Source organism: Rousettus aegyptiacus, unplaced genomic scaffold, assembly GCF_014176215.1.
Source record: "Rousettus aegyptiacus isolate mRouAeg1 unplaced genomic scaffold, mRouAeg1.p scaffold_m13_p_3, whole genome shotgun sequence".
Taxonomy (NCBI): domain Eukaryota; kingdom Metazoa; phylum Chordata; class Mammalia; order Chiroptera; family Pteropodidae; genus Rousettus; species Rousettus aegyptiacus.
This window is the reverse complement of record NW_023416306.1, coordinates 40,391,963-40,413,612: the sequence shown is the minus strand read 5'-3', so window position 1 is coordinate 40,413,612 and position 21,650 is coordinate 40,391,963. Positions and strand designations below refer to the sequence as shown.

The window sequence follows — 21,650 nt, the reverse complement described above, 5'->3', positions numbered from 1 at the left end:
TTGACTGAAATCCTAGTTTAAATCCTACTTGGTTTAATGCATAGTCTTCTAAGGAATTACAATCAAGAAGACAAAATTCACACATAGGATTCAATAGTCAACAACTGTTCAGGAGAATTTTGTGAGTAAGGATTGGATTGTGTAGAATAGTGTGTGTATTTGTTCCTAGGTTCAGGGAAGGGGATGAGATAGTCGAGAAGGTTTTATGGGAGGAGATAGGTCCTAAGCTGTGCCCGGAAAACTGGGGAGAGGCAGTGAGAGTGGAATTTGGATCAGTCTAGTAGTAGGGTGAACGTATGTAAGGCCTCAAGTGCCAGAAAGAAATCAGAAAGGTGAGAAAAAGATGCAAATGTTCATAAAGTCTATAAGCCCCTATTATCTATAAAATTGATATTACATGTGGTGAAAAATGGATATGCTCTATGAGAATGAGTCCTTGAAACTACTCAAGTGTGTTTATAACATTCAGCAAAGGCAGTCTCATTTGGAGAAAAAAATTAATGAATTCATGTCACAGGGGCAATTAGAGGTACCTGTCACTAGTTAGCTTTGATTTTGAAGGATGAAGTTTAGAAAGAGATGAGCTTCCATTTAGGTTGTACTTCATATGAAAGCCAAGTCATTACTACAAAGCCCTGGATGATCCGACCTCTTTTTTCCTTTTAATTTGCTGCCTTCCATGCCCTTCTCTCCCTCATTTACAAAACCTCAGCAATATCCCAACTTCTTCTCTTTCGTCAGTGCGCTAAGTTGTTTTCACCTTAAAGACCTTGTATTTGCTGTAGTTTGCTGTGTCCTCTACCAAGTCACTGATCTCTAGGCTCCTGAGTAGACCAGCTCTTTCTCATCAGCTATGTCTCAGCTCACACTTCACTTTCTCAGAGACTGGGGTCTTTTTCTGATCATCACACCTAAAGAGGGATTAACCATCCTATCAGCATTAACCATCCTATCGCCCTCTGTAATTCCTTTAAAACATAAGCAGTTCTCTGAATGGTCTTGCTTGTTAGTTTGTCTGTGTCTCCCCTGTAGAGGGGTCCTTAGGACAGGGATCTCATCTTCCTGTTCACTGCCATACTCAGCATGTAGTAGGTGCTCAATAAAATGTGTGTTTGATGAATCAATGGCCGTTGCGTCTCCATTATGCTTAGAGCATACAAAGCTTGTGTCCAAAGTACTGAATTGTTACAAAGCAGGAAGAAAATATTGAATGATGAAAGACCTGGGGTGGCTCGTGTTGCTATGGTATTATGTTACAGTACATCTCTTTTCCTTTGTTCCTCTAAGTCTTAAGAAGCTGAAAAACAATACCACTCAGAGGGATATTTCAAAGAGATGAACTTTGAAGGAATAATTGTGTGGGTTAGATCAATGCTAGTAAATTATATCAGGAAGAGCTGCTGATGAATTTATTTCTTGATATGTTTGTGTGTTGTAGCCATTGTAGAATGAAATTATAGGACATAATGAGCTAAGGTTTCTGCCACCCACCCCTTGAAGCCCTCACACACATTTTCCTGTGTATGTCACCTTTCTAGACTTCGCACTATTCTTCTTTCCCTTCTCAAAATAATGCCGAATGAGTGTCTACCCCCTGCAAACTGTAGTATAACAGCCATTGTTACTTCATTGAAAGAAGATTGAAAAAAAATCTTATTTTTTCTCGTCCGTGGGTTTCTCACAGTAGCATACCTTTCTGGCTGACACTGTATAAAACCTGCCAGAGTTAGTCCTCATTTAATAGCTGGATTGGCTTCTAGGTGGCTGGTTAAGAAATTATAAAGTAGATGTTCTTCAGTAACCTCGTGTGGATTTGTAAATGAAATGCTACAATGCCATTTCCTGTGCCATTAATCATGCGAACGATAAAAATAATATGTTCATTATTCTGCTGTTGAATATATTTTATCATGTTTTTTCAAAAGATCCATGACATTAGGAGGCAGAAGAGATTTCTGTTTCACTTGCCGTCCCCACATCTATCCTGCCTGCCTTCTCCTGTTATCATGCTAGAGATCGTGCTTCTACTTTAACAGGCAATCTACCAAATTTCTGTTAATTTTTAATGTATTAAAAAGTAGATAATTTTCTCTTTTCTTTACTATTCGATAATCTGCAATGTCCAATTCTCCCTCTTTTTCCTTTAGCACTGCAGTGACAACACGCATCCTTGCCAATCAGACATGAATATTGAAGGAGCCTGGAAGAGAGGTTACACAGGAAAGAACATTGTGGTCACCATCCTGGACGATGGCATTGAGAGAACCCATCCAGATCTGATGCAAAACTATGTGAGTGTTTGCTGTGTTCTAAACACCTTCTCTCCTTGGAAGCAGGGGAACACATTGGTAGGATTATCAAAAAGGGGGAGAACTGCAGAAAAATGCAGCAAACACGTACAATAATATATATATTGCTCCCGTCTTGTAAGAGATGCACTCTCAGACTACAGAAGGCCTGAGATAACGCTTTCAACTTTCAAGTGCCTTTGATGTTCTGACCACAAAAAGCCGGTGATACGGTAACGGAAACCCCACCACCAGCACCACCTGCTACCCACAACAACCACTTTTCTCAACAGCTCATCCACAAGCCAGGCAGCACTCTGTTTCTTTTATGGAGAAAAGTGTACTTAGAATGTTTCTCAAGTTATTCTGCTGGTTTCTTTCTCTCTTTGCTTCTCCTTTTTTAAAGGACACTAATGATCAGCCTCCTAGTAGTCCTTAGGAATCAGTGAATCCTTAAGAAGGAACTACAATTCCAGGACTCATGAAGAACATAAGATGAGCACAGGGTCACAGAGCAAGGAAAAGTGCTGAAACTCAGTACTTTCATTAAAAACTATGGTTTTTATACCCAGTGCAACTGTGGTGTGTTGGGGGAGGACAGTGGGTAGCCAGTTCCCAGACACTGGGGCTGGTTTTTGCCCCATGGGCCTCCAGTCCCCTCTACTGCCATGATATTCACTGCCTGGCAATGCGTCATGACCCCCCTGTCTTTTACTCTCCAGAATTATCCCTTCCATTAGCCTCTCCTCCTTAAGTTTGGTGAAAAGTGCCATAATTATCTCCCAATGTGCCATTCTCTATCTGTTCCAGATTCATGTTTCCTGATACCTGGTGTTCTCCATAAAATATTTCTTTTGTTACCAAAGAGCCTGCAATGACTCCGTATCATCTGCAAATAACAACTCCCGATTCCTGTCAGGGCTCAGCAGAAACTTCTAGTGGATCCACTCGCACCCTGTCTTCTGACTTCTTCTCTCACTTCCTTTCTGTTGACAGCTGTTTCCACATAGGGACACTGGTATCACTACATATCCACTTTACTTTTACCAACAGCTATTTTTTCATGAATCCTTTTAATGACAAAATTTTGGCTGTGTGGATTTTCCTAAATTTCATGTTTATATTAAAAAAATTTTCTCTTAAAATTGGTGATTTTCCATCTGTTGACAAGTTTCCCCTCTTATCCTTGAAAAAAAGGGAGCCCTAAACCATGGCAAAGTCCACTTCCCTTTATAGGACTCATATTGACCCTTAGGAGGAAAGTCATGGGCCAGGGTGGGAAGGATCACTTCGTGTTTTTGGAAGAGTTCCACAGAGAATCCTGGGCCATAACTGGGAGGACCACTTCTCAAATTTTTCTTTTCTGTGTTCCAGTGTATGGTCATTAAGGGAATGACTTCAGCAAGCCCAGCCCATCTCACCGTGCCCTGAGCTGGCAGAGAATTCTGAGACAGGCCCTGCCCCTAGGTTCCCTCTGTACATCAGCACAAAGGACTTGCCATCTCAAAATGACCGCTGCCTCTCCCTCCTGTTCGCTCTTCCATAACTGGTGAACACGGCAATGGCCCTGAAGAATGTTGTTTAGATTCTCTCATAGTGGGCATGTGATGGGAAGGCTTGGTTTCTCTGCATAGTGGGAATCACTATGTGTTTCTCTGACCATCTCTTCTCTGGGCTTTCCCTTACTCATGAAAGTATTTAGGTAGAAATCGCCATATATTCTCTCCAGTATTTCTCATTTTCTCAGTCTCACTTTATGACAGTTAATTTCTCTTAATTAATTTTCTTTTTGTCGCTCATATTTGAAAAGACTCCATTTTATCTTTGCAAATACAATACTTCCAAATCACTTCCTTGTTACTTCAGTGGAAACTACCACGGCCTCCCACAGTCACCCATTTTTCTGACTTATGAAAACTTTTCCTCACATAAGAACACCCAGTATCAACTTACATTTTCAGCTACGTCTCCTCTCCATATTCTACCTGTTGCCCTTTTTGTTTCAAAAATTCATCCAAGAAACTTTACAAGTTAATTTTCTACAATGAAATATTGAAACAATTTTCCCTAAATTAGATGATTTTCCCTAAGGTTAAAAACAGAAAGAAAGAAAGAAAGAAAAGAAACTGCAAAATCATTTCGTTCTCATTTGAACAAAACATTTGAATGATTGCTTTCCCCCTTCCTCCAAGCACACTCAGACAAACTTGTGTCTCTTCACAACATAGAAATTTAGAGCTAAAATGGAACTTCAGTTGTCTTCTCATTTCACAGGTTAGAAATTGAGGCCTGAAGACTAAAATGAGTTAACCCAGGTCCTATGGAGAACTGCAGCCACCTGTCTCCTAGCAAAGAACTCTTTCTCGTCATACACAATGAGATTTTTATAGTGTGTTCCTGCTCTCCACTGCATTGGAACGTATTTGATAAACTACAAATAGCTTTAACTTAATTGTGATTGCATTCTTGATTTTTATCATTTTTCTCCTCCTTGAAAGAAAACTCCAGAATTTACCTGTGCAATTAGCAGTATTGGTGCCCTCTCAGTTTTCCTAAAGTCAGAGCTGTGAAGAGGAGAGAAAAGCACATTAGATGGTGTGTCAGATGACCGGGGTTCCAGTCTTAGTTCCACAGACAGTTCATTTCATGCCTTTGACCAAGTTACTTAGCCTGTCTAGAGCCTCTGTTTCTTTATACATAAAATTAGTAAGTTATGCTAGCTATACTTCCTTCATTCTTTAATGACTGCTAAGGGGGGCTAAATGGCCCCCTTTGTACAAGAATCAGGGACTTACCACTTTTGCATGTAATGTGTATTTTGTTTAATTCCCCTTAAACAATTCAGACTCTACTTGCCATAAATTATTTTTAGAAAGAAGAGCCTTCAATAAAGATAGAAAACAAAGATAGCAATTACTTTCACTAAAAGTGAAATCAGGAATTATGAAGGATCAGAAAATTCAAAACATCCTAAATTAGTTCTATCTATAGTGACATAAATTTGGTTTCAGAGATATTTTTGCCTCATTTTGAAACCTTGACATACAATAGAAATTTGTTCATTCTTTTGATTGGTGCACAAGGCCATTGGGTATTAGTAGAAAGTCTGAATTATAGACTCTTTCATAGCAGATAAGACATCTGAAACCAGACAATATTGCCTAAGAGAGATCTTAAGGTACCTGAAATAATGAATTTCTAATACTGACTTTTAATTGGCCTGCCAATTACTTGTGAATGATTTTTGTAATAAAAAATCTTTGAATTATGATAAGGAATTTGTATGCTCAAGAAATGAAGATAGAGAGTCCATGGAGAATAAATCACTTTGCTTCTAGGTAGTCTAGGAGTACTTCACAGAAAAGGTTGTAATCGAGGACATATTTGAAGAAATTGGGTGAAGGGCCAGTTTTTGGTTAGAGAGGAGGAGTGTTGGCCAGAACAGATGGTATTTCTTTGGTGTGTGGAGAGCATTTCTTCATCTTAAGAGGGAAAAAAATGATGCTGATTATACTGAACAAGGTATCCTGACACCACTGTACCATGAATGTATTATTTAATCTAATTACTCTCTTGCAGAAATGTGTTTAAGAATGTATGAGCCTTCAGGTTAATGGCTAATTAATGACCGTCTGTCTCTCTTCTCTCCATCTCTCCTCTGGCCATAGGATGCTCTGGCCAGTTGTGACGTGAATGGGAATGACTTGGATCCAATGCCTCGTTATGATGCAAGCAACGAGAACAAGTAAGGCCCAAGCGTGCGGTGGCTGGTGCCTGGCTGCCAAGGAGTTTTGCTTTCTGCTTTCGCTGAGGGAAGAAATTTTCTTCCTAGAAATGCTTGGTAACAAATGATTCATAATTTTTTCAAGATAAACAAGTATCTTTCCAATGAAGCTTCTAGGTAATCAAAAAGAGGTGGTCCGCATTGTAAGAATAGTTGTAGATTGAAAGAGAGAGAGGAAGAGAGAGAAAGAATGAGAATGAGATCTCAGGGGAATGACCTAGCATTCCAAAATCCTGAGGGTACTGGAGGTGTTGCCCTTCAAGAGGTAATTGACCTATGACCCCTTTGTTTAGGGATATGGGTGCTAAGGGAAAAGGCAAAACAAAGTATCCCCTAAAAGAGTTAACTTTACTCTGTCAAATTCAACAAATTTGATTGCATACTGTGCGTAAAGTCTCTTTCCTCTTCTCTGTAGTAATTGTATTTTCCACTGATGTACCTGAAATACTTATAAGGTTTGCCGCATGTGGAACACATTATGTTTCTTATCTCCACAGTCAAGAGCCATAGAAACCCATTTAGCCACAGGTATACTTTCCAGTTGGTACACTAGATTTTGTGAAAGCAAATAAAAATGCACAACTATTTGATAACATAGACTGTCTTAACATTCTTCAGAAAGTAAATGGGAGTGGTATTTCTTGCTCATGATGAACTAGATTCTTTAAAAGATTAGTAGATATTTCTAATCTCTAGACCACATTAACTTTTTTTTTCCTTTTATTGCAAATCTCTTCAGGGTAATGCTGTGACTTAGATACTATCATTTGAATTTTTATTTATTATGTTTTAGTTTGGGATCACAGAAGATCCAAAGAGAGGTGTCGTGCCCACTTATTATGTACTGTTTCCAGCCTGCATTTTTCTTTAGGGAAAAATTTCTCAGCTTGTATTCGATTAAGTCAATAAGTTTAGATAAAGCTATATGACCTACATTATCGTTACTAGGGCATATGAATGTGGGTTTTTTCTTTTTCTCTTTTTACTATTTACCAAGAAGCCTCAAAAAAGTCACTGTGGAAAATATGCTGTTCGTTATTAACAACTGAATAAATATTACAGATCAGATTTAGTGGGGAAAGCATTAATATGCAAATTGATATAGATAGAATTTTCCAAAATTTTCTAAACAGAAAGAGAAAGGGAACTAAATTAAACTGGATAGCGGTTCTCAACCTTTTTGGCCTCAGAGACTGATGCTCCTATGAGAATCTAATGCCTGATTACCTGAGGTAGAGCTGAGGTAATGATGCTAGTGCTGGAGAGTAGGTGTAAATACAGATGAAGCTTTGCTCTCTGGCCTGCCACTCACCTCCTGCTGTGTGGCTCCGTCTTAACAGGCCATAGACCGGTACCATCTAAGGTCTGCAGCCTGGTGGTTGGGGACCCCTGGTCTAGATTATAATGTTTAAAGTTATAGTGAATTTCAAACAAAGGATTATAATTTGAGACAGTGTGGGCTAATGCATTTAACCTAACTTGCAAACTAGCATGGAAAACACTGAAGAAGAAACTTGAAGCTTCAGTAGTTAAAAAGTCATCACTAATAAATTTTGATACATAGTCTATTCTGCTATAATGTGATATATGCATTTCTAAAAATATTTGCACTCTGCAAAATCTAAAATCAGAGTAATAAGAAAACAAGAGTTGGAGCTCAACACTCAAAAACTTCATCAGCGACCACACAAAATGATAGGGACTTGCTGAAAACAATAGCCCAATTTTATCCATATAAAGTAGTTAAGAAATATATAAAACTACAATAACTATGACACTTTATCTTGAAAAACACCTGAAGTTTACTCGTGGAAATGTGCGTGCAGTTACATCTACTCCTATTCACATGCCTGCCACTCTTTGTGTAAAAGAAAAAGAATAAGAGAAAAAAAAAGTTTAAAATTTTTACAAAGAATAGAAAATAAGAAAATTGCAATTAAGGTGAGAGGAAAAAGGGGACAATTAAGTAGAGTGGAGGACATCCGCTAGGATGGCCTTCAAAAGCATGGCAGCCTGCAAGCAATTATGAAGTGGAAGGAGGGTAATCTGAAATATATAGGAAGTAGCAGCACCCGATGTGGACAAGTGAGGCCTACTGAGCTCCTGTGGTGTGTAGTTCTGTGTGTGTTGTGTATTTCTACAGGGCTTAGTGTAGCTAGGTGTATTTTCTACATTCGTCTAGAGTTTGGGGGACAAAATTGTGCATAAACATGAAAATTTTACATTATGTTCAAATTATTCTCTTAATATATCAGTGTTGATTGATTAGGTCAATTTAAAAAATTGTGTTTTCAAGGCAAGCATCATGGCATAACTGACGATACTATAGTCATTAGCTAAATTTGTCCCATCAACAACTGTATAGACAAAAGAGAAACATGAAAGCTATAGGAAAGTCTAGATCATGTTGACACCCAAAGTATCCTTGTACAGGATGTCAAGGGACAAAGAGGGACTATAGGTAGAAATTGAAAACATATCGTGCCCTGTGGTAAGTTCTATCTGAATATACATGTGCTGAGTCTTTGCGGTGAAGCTCTTGGTGGTGGTGACTGTTCAAGGATAGGTCTCACCTGTGACTAATGTTACTAACCATAAAGTCTATGTAAAGACAATTCTTTGAGTATTGGCTTTGATGGTTTTTTAAAGTCTACCTTTTAAAAACTATTCTTTGTGAGGATTCCTTTTAAACTTGACCACTCCCCAAGACCTTTGCCATGGTCCTGCTCACTCTGAGGTAGTCCCCTGTGTCCTGTTTTGACCCATTCTAAGCACTGTCCATGGTTCATTGAGTACCAGTGTGGGTTTGATTTTTGGATGGCACAGGTATTGTTCCAGATGTGTGCTTAGGGTTGTAGTCTTGACAGTGAAATACGGCATTTTCAGAGGTGCAACACTGTCGCTTCCTACCTCTGTTTTATGAAAGTCGGCAGTTACCTGGGCATCAGGTGTCCCTTTATCTCTTATCAATAGTGCTGCCCAATATTTTCTTTTTTCTTTCTTTCTTTCTTTTTTTTTTTTTTTTTTTTTTTTTTTGCCATTCTTAAGCATGTGTTCAGGCATTTAGGGTTAAAATATCATCTCTTCATTAGATCATAATTATAGATGTGATCAAAGTATCCGTCTTTAAATGTGGCTTCATTGACAGATAATTCCATTTGAATAGAGGTCACTTGGCATCAGGAAATGAGTGGGTTTGTAGTTTAGAAGAGTTGGCTTTTAGCCTTGGTTCTCCTTGATTACCTTTATAGTCTTAGGACCTAACTACTCTGAGCTTTAGTATTTTTTATTCTCTAAAATGTGCATAATAATACTTCTAAAGAGTAGCAATGTATAAAACAAAAAAAGTAGCAATGAAATATTTGAACATAATAGGTACTAGATAATCATAGCCGTTGTTATTATGATTGTATGTTCTATTTCTTTATCTAGTTCTTGATAAATCAGTTAAAAACTGTAATTATCTGAACATATATATGCATATAAACATTTCAAATGTAAACTGTCTCAGAGGTCTTCATTTCTAAGTTTACAGGTTTAGTTAGGACTTTCAGCTTCGTTAGGGGCTGGGAGCTATGAATGATTCAGTCTATGGTAAATCTGCTTTTCTTTAATTCCATTTCCCCAGCTCCCTGGGTAGAGCATGAGTCCTTGAATTTGATGTAAGATAGTGAAGGAGAGAGATTTCTAATCATCATCAGAATAAGGAAGTTGAGGCATATGCAGTGCAAGTGGCTTCTCATGTACTCTCTATCTGACTAGCACAATAACCCTAAATACACTCTGACTAGGCTTCAGAGTATATTTGGGGTTATTTCATACTTTGCTGCATTTGTTCATTCATTCAAGAGGTATTCATTGATACCCCACTTTGTGAATGGCACTGTGCTAAGTTCTTGGGGGATGCTAAGTTCTTGAAGGGTGAGATAATAGAGGCTACTAACTAGTAGGTTGAGTTGGGAGATGACTTAGTAAGGTGCAAAGCCTGAGGGTTTTTAGTGCTGCGAGAGAATATGTCCTTACAACTTTGTGCAAATCATTTCTCTTAGCCTTACATGATTATATTTCTAGTCCCAAAGCTTTGGGGTGAAGTACAAGTTATAAAAATCCCTTTCTTGTCCCTTTTTCAAGTCCCCAGACGGTAGTATGTCAGACCTAAATAACTGTTGCTAAAGAAATAGCATCATTAGAGGAGACCATACAACTTGTCCTCCCATTCAGCTTTGCCTTCATTCATTTTAACTTGCTGAATAAAGCTGACTGCATTGTTCTAGGCTTAAAATAGAAAATGCCACCCTATAAATGAAACAGCCTTCTGGCATTTCATACCACTAGTCCTATTTCTGATAAATTAATTATTGATGTCTGAGTTAGATTGTCCCTTCTTGAGGTTGCTTCTTGTTAAATGATCCCTCTGCTTAAACGTCATAGCAACATATTCAGTGGGAGATGAGACCATGGCATTGTATTTTGAATGTGTGACTTGTGGGCCCAGAATCTAATTCCTTTTCAAAATAAACCAACCCACAGGTTAAATGCTCATTTTCCAAAAGAAATGGATTTTTCATTTTGTTTCTTATCTTCGTTTCTAGGAAAATTTAACCAGCGTGGATGGAAGCATGTTCTTTTCTGGCTCTTTAGTCTCCTTTCACACATAATTTCTAGTTTTAAGAATTTTGCCATGTTGCAGAAACTGAAGTGTGTGTGTGTGTGTGTGTGTGTGTGTGTGTGTGTGTGTGTGTGTGTGTGTTCTCTTAGTCTTGCAGATGAGGACCATTGTCAGGAGGTAGTGTTCCAAAGCAAAGCCAGTGAATGTAGGCAATTTTCTGATTATACAGAAATATTTTAACTCCATTCTAGAGGGGGAAAAAACACACTTAATATCTATGACTTTTAGCTCTCTGACCTTACTGCTTCTTAATGTAGAAGCTTTATTTCTTCATACACAGGATTTAGCCATATATGTTAAGACAAAATTACCCTATAGCTAAGTAGGTCATACAAAACCTACCAAAGAAAAGTAGGGCCATTATCAGAGGCTGATTTGTTTACTAAATATTTTCAAAATTTTTCCTTTCATCCTTTTGCAAAATGACATTCATAACTACATAGTAGTTACCACATCAGTGATTATTAAATGAATCTATGTAATGTTGACTCCAAATGTACAGACTAGATGCTGAATATATATAAAACAGACAGCTGTGAAAATATATGACACTTTTCATATACAGCCATAGATTTTTATGTCCGTGAAAGCACCTGCAATGAATATTTTAAAAATTTTATTTCTATCATATTGGTTCATGATGCAATATGTTGAAATAACTAACAATTTGGATCACCTTCTAGGTTCTGGGAAGAATATCCAGGTGCTGAAACCGCACAGAAAGTTGTAGTACAACAGGAAAAGGCTTCTCAGACCAGAAGCCACCTATCCTCCCTTCCCCTATACAGATATTAGTCACTAAGTCCTGACAGTGCTCACCATCTAAGTCCTCCTCTGCAATAGCTTTCCAAGGACATACCCCCGCCTCCACCCATCCCTCCACACTAACCTTTTGTCAGTCCACCCTCTTTCTCTCACCTGCATCCTTATAAAATCTCCTGAACGGTTTCACTGTCTCCAGTCTCATCCCATCTTGCTCAGTGATATTTCTGAACCAAAACAAGAACATTACAATCCTTTAATATCTTGACATTTTGTTAAAAATGCAAGACCCTTCATGACCCCACTCTTCCATCATTATTAACTCTGCTCTATTCTGTGTGTCCACTCCACTTTCCACTTCATTAGCCTGACAGGACTTGTAGAATTCCCCGAATGTGCCACAACTGTTCAGTCTTCCATCATCTGCACCTGCATATTTCCTCCTCCCCCTTCAACTCTTATTGGTTCCCCCGTGATGCCTTCTCTCACCCTCTCTCATCTGAGCTGGCTGCCCTTCATTGAGTTTTTACAGCACCTGTGAACTTTTTATAAAGTCTTTCATGGTGTGGATGTGATCGCATTTACCAAGGCAGGGAATAGAGAGGCAAGAACAGATGCTGAGAAGAGAATTTCCAGTTTAGTTTGGGATATAAAATATGTTTGCTCTTACAATAATTATGCAAGTATTAATCTTGATTGGCTCATTTAATGAATTAGCAAAATGTGTCCCAAAGTGGTAATTTATTAAATGGTGTGTGTGTATACAGTGGCCCTTGTGCTGCATATCCTTTTTTTAACCTTCCACTCTGCTCTCTACCCCAGAAATCTGATCTCTAGGGTCTTGCATTAATGGGTTCCTTTGCCTTTTGGGTTCCAATTGGGTTTGTCCAATGGCAGGCTCAGACAGATCAGCAGGATGCAGAAAAGTGAAGAAAAGGTATTTATTCAATGTTCACTCCTTGTTGGGGCACTGGGGATTAGCTGTATTCCTGAAGGTCCTAACTCCTGTCAGGTGGCCCTAGGGCAGACCTCCTATGAGCTATCCTTTGTGGATATCAATAACCACTTCCTTCTCAAGGGTCCTGAGAGTTAAGAGTTTCCCAATGTTACTAGTCTGAAACACTGCTCTATTCCCTATTCCTTTACCCAAATGCCACCCACATCTTTAAATGAATGAGTTCCTTAAATAAAATTTTCTCACATTACCCAGTATAAAGGAGCCCCATTTTTCCTAACTGGCCCTTGACTGACACAGATATGTTAGTCCTTTAATCTGGAATCTTTGGTAGAGTAAAGAAAGAAAGAAGATACTTATATTCATAAGGTTTGTCTAAATGCCTATTTATTTTCTAATGAGAGCAGAATAAATACCAAAAATAGTTACCTAACCTAGGATTCCTATACAACACTTCTCACCTGAAGTGTAAACACTCATTTTTATAAAGCAATGCATTTATTCCAGGGCTTATGATTATGATAATGCAATTTTCATACTCCTTCATTCTTCTTTTTGTCAATTTCAGTTTAATTCTCCTCAAGAAATTTGGGGATTTAATCTCTTGGGGCTCTCAGTAATGGTTTTGATAAAGGATCTGATCGATGCTATAGGTTAAAGTAAGGTTTTGGTATAATTTATGCTAACCCAGTACACTATTAACATGAATAATTAATAGTTTTTTCAATTTCGATTTCTTATTTAAAAAACAAACTCACAAATTCCTGAGGCCTCTAAAGCAGATGGAAATTGCAGTAAGGAAAGAGATAAGTATCCTTTCTAAGTATCCTTTCTAAATAATGGATTAAGCATTTGAGCAGGATTCCCAGACAGGTTGTATTTATTTATCTTTCCCTTTTAATCTTCTCCTTTAACTGAAGGCTTTGACCTTTGTATTTTCTTGTATTTCTTTGTATCCAAAAATATTTAAAAATTAGAGCATGAAGACCTTGAGAAGTCAATGCTAGGAGTATTTCAATGTCCCTGTTTAACTTAAACAAACTACCAAAAAAAATGTAAGTCAATGAGAGTTGCTGTTTGACTATATTTGAATGCAGTGTTAGCAGATTAAAATAAGCACATCTGCATGTTGTCTCATTTCCTGCTCACAACACCCCATATTCAGAGAGAAAGCCTAGAGAGGTGAAGTCAAGTACCTGATGTCACTAGCTGACAGAGTTAGAATTTGAGCTCATTGTTCCCACACCATCTATTTACCTGACTGGCTAAAATAATCTGTGGTCAGGTAGATAATAAATTAGTTCCTCTATTGAGCATGTGCTTCAGTAAGTTTACTACCGTGAGAGAACGGTAGTCACCAGAATGGTGCATCACTACGATCAATAGACGCTCTATAGCCTGGCTCTACTAAGTGCTGGTGCTCACGAGAGGATTTGTCTGCAAAGGTTGCCAACACCTTATGTACATGTGACTATGAAAAATGAAGAACATGTATTACAGAAAGTGATTATATAGACCTGACTTCACAATGATATTATCCTGTGAAAATAAATGAAGGTTACTCATATGAGGCTAGAGGCTATATTTTTGGATCTTATTCTAGCAAGGGAGCCAGCTACCTTCACTTGAAGAGACTTGAAGGCAGAGACATAGTCTTAAAAAAAATAAGTGAAGGCTTCAGGTGTGGTCTGATCAGAGGTTGGCATGGGAAAGCTGGAGCTTGGGTCTCTGTTCTCAAACAGTTCTACTAATATATATTAACAGGGTTATTTATGATTTTTAAATTAAATTTGAATGAGTATCAGGTGGTCATTATGTTTTGAGAAACTATATAAAAGTGCCACAGGTATGGATGTTCTTAATGTTATTAAGGGTGATAATGATTAAGTGATAAGATAAAGTTTTAGTCTAATTCTCAGAAGGCAGGTAGGTAGTTTTCACATTTCTCTACACAAAGGTATGGTCTGTTTTAAGTTGGAATCATATAAACTAAGATATTTTCCAGTGTTTGTACTAAATGACAACCCTTGAGAGTATAAGTCTTATCACGATCATAAGGAAATGTGTCCTGTGAAAGAAAGATTTTCTGTAGGAGGAAAAGACTGTGCCCAAGAGGAGCGTATGGGCATCAGAAACCTCCTCTCCTAAGAAGGGTATGGAGTCTCGTATCCTGCTTTAGGGAATTATGGTGAATTCTCTTGCCTATAGAACACTGAAAATAGCTCAGAGAAATTGAAAAGAGCAGTTGACTACTTGTAATTTTCCAGCAGATTCTCCTGAATCTCCACTTCCTCTGCCACGTGTCCTCATCATGACAAACTGCCATCTCATGAATTTTAGAAAAGACTGACCTTTGTTAGAAGAGTTTACCTCTTCCTATTTTTAGATATCCCCACACCATCTGCATATAATTTACATATGCTAGTAAATGCATTTGAATTTGCATGAATTGCAGATAAAATACCTTGTGGTGACATCCTGGGCTAAGATTAGCTGACTGCTAAAAATTTTGTACGACCTTTTTGCTTTTGGTTGGTTTTTCCTCCTCTGAGGTTTAACCTTACAGGATCATACCCCCTCCCATGCCTGTCCCAATTACCAAATATAGACTCTCATTTTCTTCCCAACCCTCCAGCAGCCCCTGTATCAGGTTGTCACAGATCCCTTTCTTTTTCCACCATCCTCTTACCTTGATCTTCCCATAGGTTCTAGCATGATGTTGTCATCATGCGGAGAAAGAAGCACACATTTGTATGTAGCAATTGCCCAGTTTTGGCACCCGTTTACAGAGTATTTCCTAGGTTGTCTGACTAGAACTCAGATTGTTCAATAATTTTAATTGTGACTTGTGTTAATTTTATTGCACGTCTGACTCTTTCATAAAATTTGTGGGGTTTTTTTCCCTAAAAGAATAAGTCTCTTTAATGCTTTTTTTAAAAAATGGAAACTATTTGAAATGAAAACAGTCGATTGGCTTATTAAATCTTTTATCTACCCATTCTACGCATCACATAGGAATATTGTGGGAGTTTGGGTAATAGAGTATCTGAAAAAAACAAAACAAAGGTGGGGTTTGAATGGGAAAATAAATCAAAGAATTAGAGGTTTTCTCTTTGTTGGCATTAAATTCAAATGGAAGATAAAGGGGTCCCCAAAGTGAGGGACAACCTCAGAAGCAGCTCCCCTCACAGCCATGGATTTGCTTTATCATATGCCCTTTGTAGCATATCATTTATGGGACACTAGAGTCCCATTATCATGACTATGGTTTTTCCCGGTATAGGGATGCCACAGCAACTGTGCTTAAATCTTCTGTAAGTTGAATTTGTATCAAATTGTTCAGCCCTTATGGGCAGTATTACTAGTAGCATTATAATGGTGGAACCACATTCTACATCATGGATATATAGGGACAAGATCCATTTATTTCGCTGTTACATTAGTAGGAGTGTGTTCATTTGTATTGTTGAAATCTTTGCAGCTCCAATGCAAATACAAGAAGATATTCAGATAAGCCATTGCAGATTATATGAATATCTTTTCATATTTTATGATGATGTGTACTGTTTTTCTATTAGTTGATTCCATTTATCATCTAATTTCCTCACTGTGTTTCTGTAAGCTTGTGTTAGAATTCCCATTGTAAAACTTATTTCAATTATAAGGGACACTAACTCATTCATGTTTAATTCATCCTGGTCGAAACAGAATACTCATAACTTCTTCATTTCTGTCATGGTTTTTTCTTTTCTTTAATTTGGCTGTTTCTTCTTGTACTAAGAGAGTAAACTTTGTTAACAATGGTACTCATATCTTAAATTCACATGTTTTTCTTATAAGCTGTGTAGGCTTCTGAAATCTATATGAATATAACATACATAGATTTGGAGTGGAACAGGAAAATGTGTATTGGGGAGGAGGTTCAAGTAACTGCTAGATAAGTTGTTAAATAAAATTGAATGATCGTTTTATACACTGAGAGAATATTTCAAGCAATACCCTGTAAAGAGCATGCTCATACTGATACATGGACAAACACTACGTGTTGTTCATACTTGAAAAGTTATTGCTATGTGGTTATAATAATTTTAAAACTCGATACACACAAGCTACTTATTGGATTTTCCTGTGAGTAGTTCTGTAGCTTTGAGAAGCTTGGCACATGATTTGGGCGGTGGAGTAGAGAACAACTTTGCCCCCCAAAGAAACCTCGGCTGCTTTTGCCTTGGGCTATAAACTCAGCCAAGTCCAAATAGAGTTCAGCAGGGTCAGTATATGTTTTCCATGAGAGAATGAGAAAAAAGAGCAAGTGTTCCTATTCCCTTGACTGGCTTTAGACATTTGAAGTCATATCAATCTTACCTTCTCAAATACAGAGGAGCCATTTACTAAGAATAATAATTTATCTAGAAGTTTAGACTTCACAAAGAATTTTTATGCAGATTCTCAGTTGTCTTGTAAAAATTCTTATCAGATAGGTAGTAGGTAATTGTTTTGACCTCCCAGTATCTGAATTCTTTATATACAAGAAATGTTCTGTCTTAGGAGTCTTGTAGAAGAACCAAGATTTCTCCAGATGGCAGCCAAAAATGCTAGATAATAACTTGCTCATCCTCCCTTGCTCTAGTCTAAGGCACAGGTTATGTGGTCTAGATTCTAAACACCGGTAGCACCTGTGCAGCCTAGTGACAGAAGAGGCCAGGTAAGCGCTCACTCACTTGCCTGTGTTCTTCTCCTTCTCAGCAGACCTTTCCTTGAAGAGCAACTAAATGTTCTTCATCTTTAGTTTCCTTTTTGGTCTATGATCCTAACAATCCTGGGGTTCCCAATATTTTCTTCTTCTTCTTTTTTTTTTTTTTAGATTTCTCTAGAAATATTTTTATTGCATGTATTGTAAAACAATGTTTTGTTTGTTTTTCTTTTCTATTTTATTAGTTTCAAGTATACAGTACATTGGTTAGACATTTATATAGTTTATATAATTGCTCTTTCTCTCCTCTGGCTCTCCATCTAGCCAATACATTAATGCTAACTGCATTCCCTATGCCATACTCCCCATCCCCATGACCATCTACCAACTACTAATTTATACTTCTTTAATACTTCATCCCATTCTTCCAGCTCCTCCAAACCCCCTCCCATCTGACCATCACCAGATTGTTGCCTATATTTGTGAGTCTGTTTTTGATTAATTTGTTCTTTTTGTTCCTAAGATTATGCATGTAAGTGAAATCATATGGTATTTATCTTTCTCTGTCTGACTTATTTCACTCAGCATAATAACGTCTAGGTCCATCCATGTCATTGCAAGTGGTAGGATTTCATTTTTTTAATGGCAGAGTAATATTCCATTTATATATGAATCACAACTTCTTTATCTAATCTTCTTTTGATGGGCATTTCGGTTGCTTCCACATCTTGACTATTGTAAATTGTGCTGCTATGAATATTGGAGTACATAGATCTTTCCAAATTACTGTTTTGGTTTTCTTTGGATAAATACCCAGAAGTATAATTGCTGGGTCAAAAGGCATTTCCAATTTTAATTTTTAAAGAAACTTCCATACTGTTTTCCATAGTTGCTGTACCAATTTGCAATCTCACCAACAATGTATGAGGGTTCCCTTTTCTCCGCATCCTCACCAACTCTTCTTCTTCTTTGATTTACTGACGATAGCCATTTTGACAGGTGTCAGGTGATATCTCATTGTGGTTTTAATTTGCATTTCTCTGATGATTAATGACCTTGAGCATCTTTTCATGTCTATTGGCCATCTGAATTTCCTCTTTGGAGAAGTATCGGTTGAGGTATTTTGCCCATTTTTTAATTGGATTGTTTTTTGTTGTTGAGTTGTCTGAGTTCTTTACATATTTTGGATATTAACCTCTTATCAGATGTATCATTAGCGAATATCTTCTCCCAGTCAGTTGATTGTCTTTTTGTTTTGTTAGTTTCCTTTGCTGTACAAAAATTTTTAATTTAATGTAGTCCCATTTGTTTATTTTTTCTTTTGTGTCTCTTGCCTGGGGAGATAGATCCAAAAAGAAATTACTTTTCAGAGAGTTTACAGCTTATATTTTCTTTCAGAAGTTTTATGATTTCAGATCTTACATTTAAGTCTTTAATCCATTTTGAATCTATTCTTGTATATGGTGTAAGAAAGTGGTCTAGTTTCTTTTTTTGCATGTATATGTCCAGTTTTCCCAGCACCATTTATTGAAGAGACTGCCTTTACCCCACTGTATATTTCTTGCCTCTTTTGTCATATATTGTCGTAGATTTATTTCTGGGCTCTCTGTTCTGTTCCATTGATCAATATATCTGTTTTTACGCCAGTACCATGCTATTTTGATTACTGTAGCCTTGTAGTATAATTTGATACGAGGTAGTGCAGTACTTCCAACCTTGGTCTTCTATCTCAGGATTGCTGTGGCTATTCAGGGTCTTGAATCTGTAGATTGCTTTAGGTAGTATGGCCATTTTAATGATGTCGATTCTTCCTACCCGGAAGCACAGTATATGCTTCCATTCATTTGTATCTTCTTCAATATCTTTTTTCAATGACTTATAATTTTCTGATTACAGATCTTTTATCTCATTGGTTATTTTGATTTCCAGGCATTTTATTGTTTTCAATGCAATTGTAAATGGGCTTATTTTCTTACTTAATTTTTCTAAAAGTTCATTATTGGTGCATAAAAATGCCACAGACTTCTGAATATTTATTTTGTAACCTGCTACTTTGCTGAATTCATTGATCAGTTCTAACAGTTTTTGGTGAAATCTTTAGGGTTCTCTATATATAGTATCATGTCATCAGCAAATAACAAGAGTTTCACTTTATTTCTTTCTTGTCTTATTGTTGTGGCTAAGACTTCCAATATAATGCGGAAGAGGAGTGGTGAAAGTGGGCATCCTTGTCTTGTTCCTGATCTTAAGGAAAATGCTTTTAGCCTTTTCCCATTGAATATGATATTACCTGTAAGTTTGTCATATATAGCCAATATCTTCTTAATAAGCCACTTTTTTGCTTAACTGAATCAGTTATGGCAAAGAACCTGAAATTAAATGTCATTGGTGTCCCCTCTTTCCAGAGGAAGAAAGTAAAATTCTAGGCAGGTTCACAAAGCTAATGAGAGTGAATCTGGCGTCCAAACCATGCTCTTTATTTCACATAATACACTCTAATTTGGAGCACGATACAAATGCTCTTTTTGGAATGCAGTCATGTGTCACAGAACGACATTTCAGTCAATGACAGACTACTCATATGATGGTGGTTCCATAGATTATAATGGAATTGATAAATTTCTATTGCCTAGTGATGTCATAGCCATCATATGTTATAGCACAATGCATTACTCATGTAATTGTGATGATGCTGGAGTAAATAAACCAACTACACTGCCAGTCAGATGTTGTATATGCTATACGATACCTGATAACGATACATATATCGTATAACACGAGATACTTGATATATGTGTCATTATCAGGTATCATATAGCCCATACAATACTTAATAATGATAATATATGACTATGATACTGGTTTATGTATTCATTATGCTGTACTTTTTATTGTCATTTTAGAGTGTATTCTTTCTACCTATATAAAAATAGTTTTTGCTGTAAACTAGTATACTGTGTTACATCTGTAGCCACCTCATATATATTGTGTTTGCCATATCTCTTGATTACATCATTTTCTATTGTGCTTGATTTAATCTTGGGTTTTGTACAGTACCATGCTGTACAGATTTGCAGCCCAAGATCAAGAGGCTGTATGGCATAGCTTAGGTGTGTATAGGCTGTACCATCTGGATTTGTATAAGTGTACTCTGTGATGTTCCCATAATCAAACTAATGGCAAACAGTGCATTTCTCAGGCCTTATCCCTGCCATTAAGCAGTGCATGACCGTATAGTGTTCATAAGCAATAGACATGTTCTAACTGATGGAAATAATTGCAGTTGGTTTGTGAGCGTTTAGTGCTTATTTTATGGAATGCAGTTTACTTCAGAAAAGACTTTGAATACTTACAAGGAGAAGAGCATTTAAGAATCAAACTGGTGATAAACACAGTATGTAGAAATTTAATGTTTAATCCATCACTGAACTAATACAGTACAATAATTAAAAGAAATCATTAGGCAGAATATGATTTGGAGACTTTGGTTCCAAAAGTGCTTCATGGAACCCTCGGGTCTGCTGGGGGACCTCAGAGGTTGCATAGGTGTCACTCAGGAGGCTGTGGGACGGGTGCAGCTCCCTCTTCCTAAACTAAACCACTCACCTTTTAAATATCTACATTAAAATCTGTTTTGAAATCTATTTTGGATGGTGAGATTTCTCCAGGAATAGGGTTTAGATTAGTAGTTACTGGAGGTAGGCAGAAATTATAGGGAAGTCTTCCGAAGGTGGTAGCATTTGACTTGGATCTTGGAAAATCATCAGTTGAAGGCAATAATCATTACTGAGAGAAAGTCAGTGATGACTGAAGGTGTCTTGGTATTAGTGAGCTCCTGATAAGTTTAGGAAAAGAATGTGTTTTCTTGCTTAGCCATTTTCTTTTTCCATTTATGTCAAGGGGAAAAGCCAGACACTTCATTTTCCATAGAGCCTCTTCTTTATCTAAAACTCAAATCTTCAAACCCTTTATGGCCAAGTCTAAACTGTTTAGATGTGCAAAGAATTTATAATATGCCCACTGTCTTTTAGCCTCATCACTTAACTCATACTGCATTACACTCTAATTATAACTGACTTTTTTACAACTACTGAAAATAGCATGCTTCATTCATACTACAGACTCTTTAATAGTAGGCACTCAATAAGTGCTTATTGTTATTCTACCATCCTTCGAGATTGTTAAATATATTATCTCGATGTACATTATGATTATTACTACTTGAACCCAGTTGGAAATTGAGTATCACAACATCCCTTCAGTCTCAAGATCATTGTCCCTTTTTTGCTTGAGAAAAGCAGGAAAAGAAAAAAAGGCCACGAAATGAAAAGTATTCAAATATTATAGGTGAAGAATCTAAACTCAGAGTAAACATTGTGAATGAATTTTAATTTGTTCTTATTCCAAATTATTGTGTAAAATTGCACTAATTGCCATATTTGTTTTTGCTTCTAGATGTCTTAAATGAATATAAATAAGTATAACAGTTTCAGGAACAAGAG

General features: G+C 37.1%; 1 protein-coding gene across 4 annotated transcripts in view; it reads left to right on the top strand.

Moving 5' to 3' along the window:
- PCSK5 (proprotein convertase subtilisin/kexin type 5) overlaps positions 1–21,650 on the top strand; it is a 400,819-nt gene that overhangs the window by 112,560 nt on the left and 266,609 nt on the right. For all 4 annotated transcript variants that reach the window (XM_016127089.2, XM_016127088.2, XM_016127091.2 and 1 more), the window contains exons 4-5: positions 2,148–2,291; positions 5,957–6,033. In XM_016127089.2, coding sequence (XP_015982575.2) covers positions 2,148–2,291; positions 5,957–6,033 — 221 coding nt within the window. The remainder of the gene's footprint in view (positions 1–2,147; positions 2,292–5,956; positions 6,034–21,650) is intronic.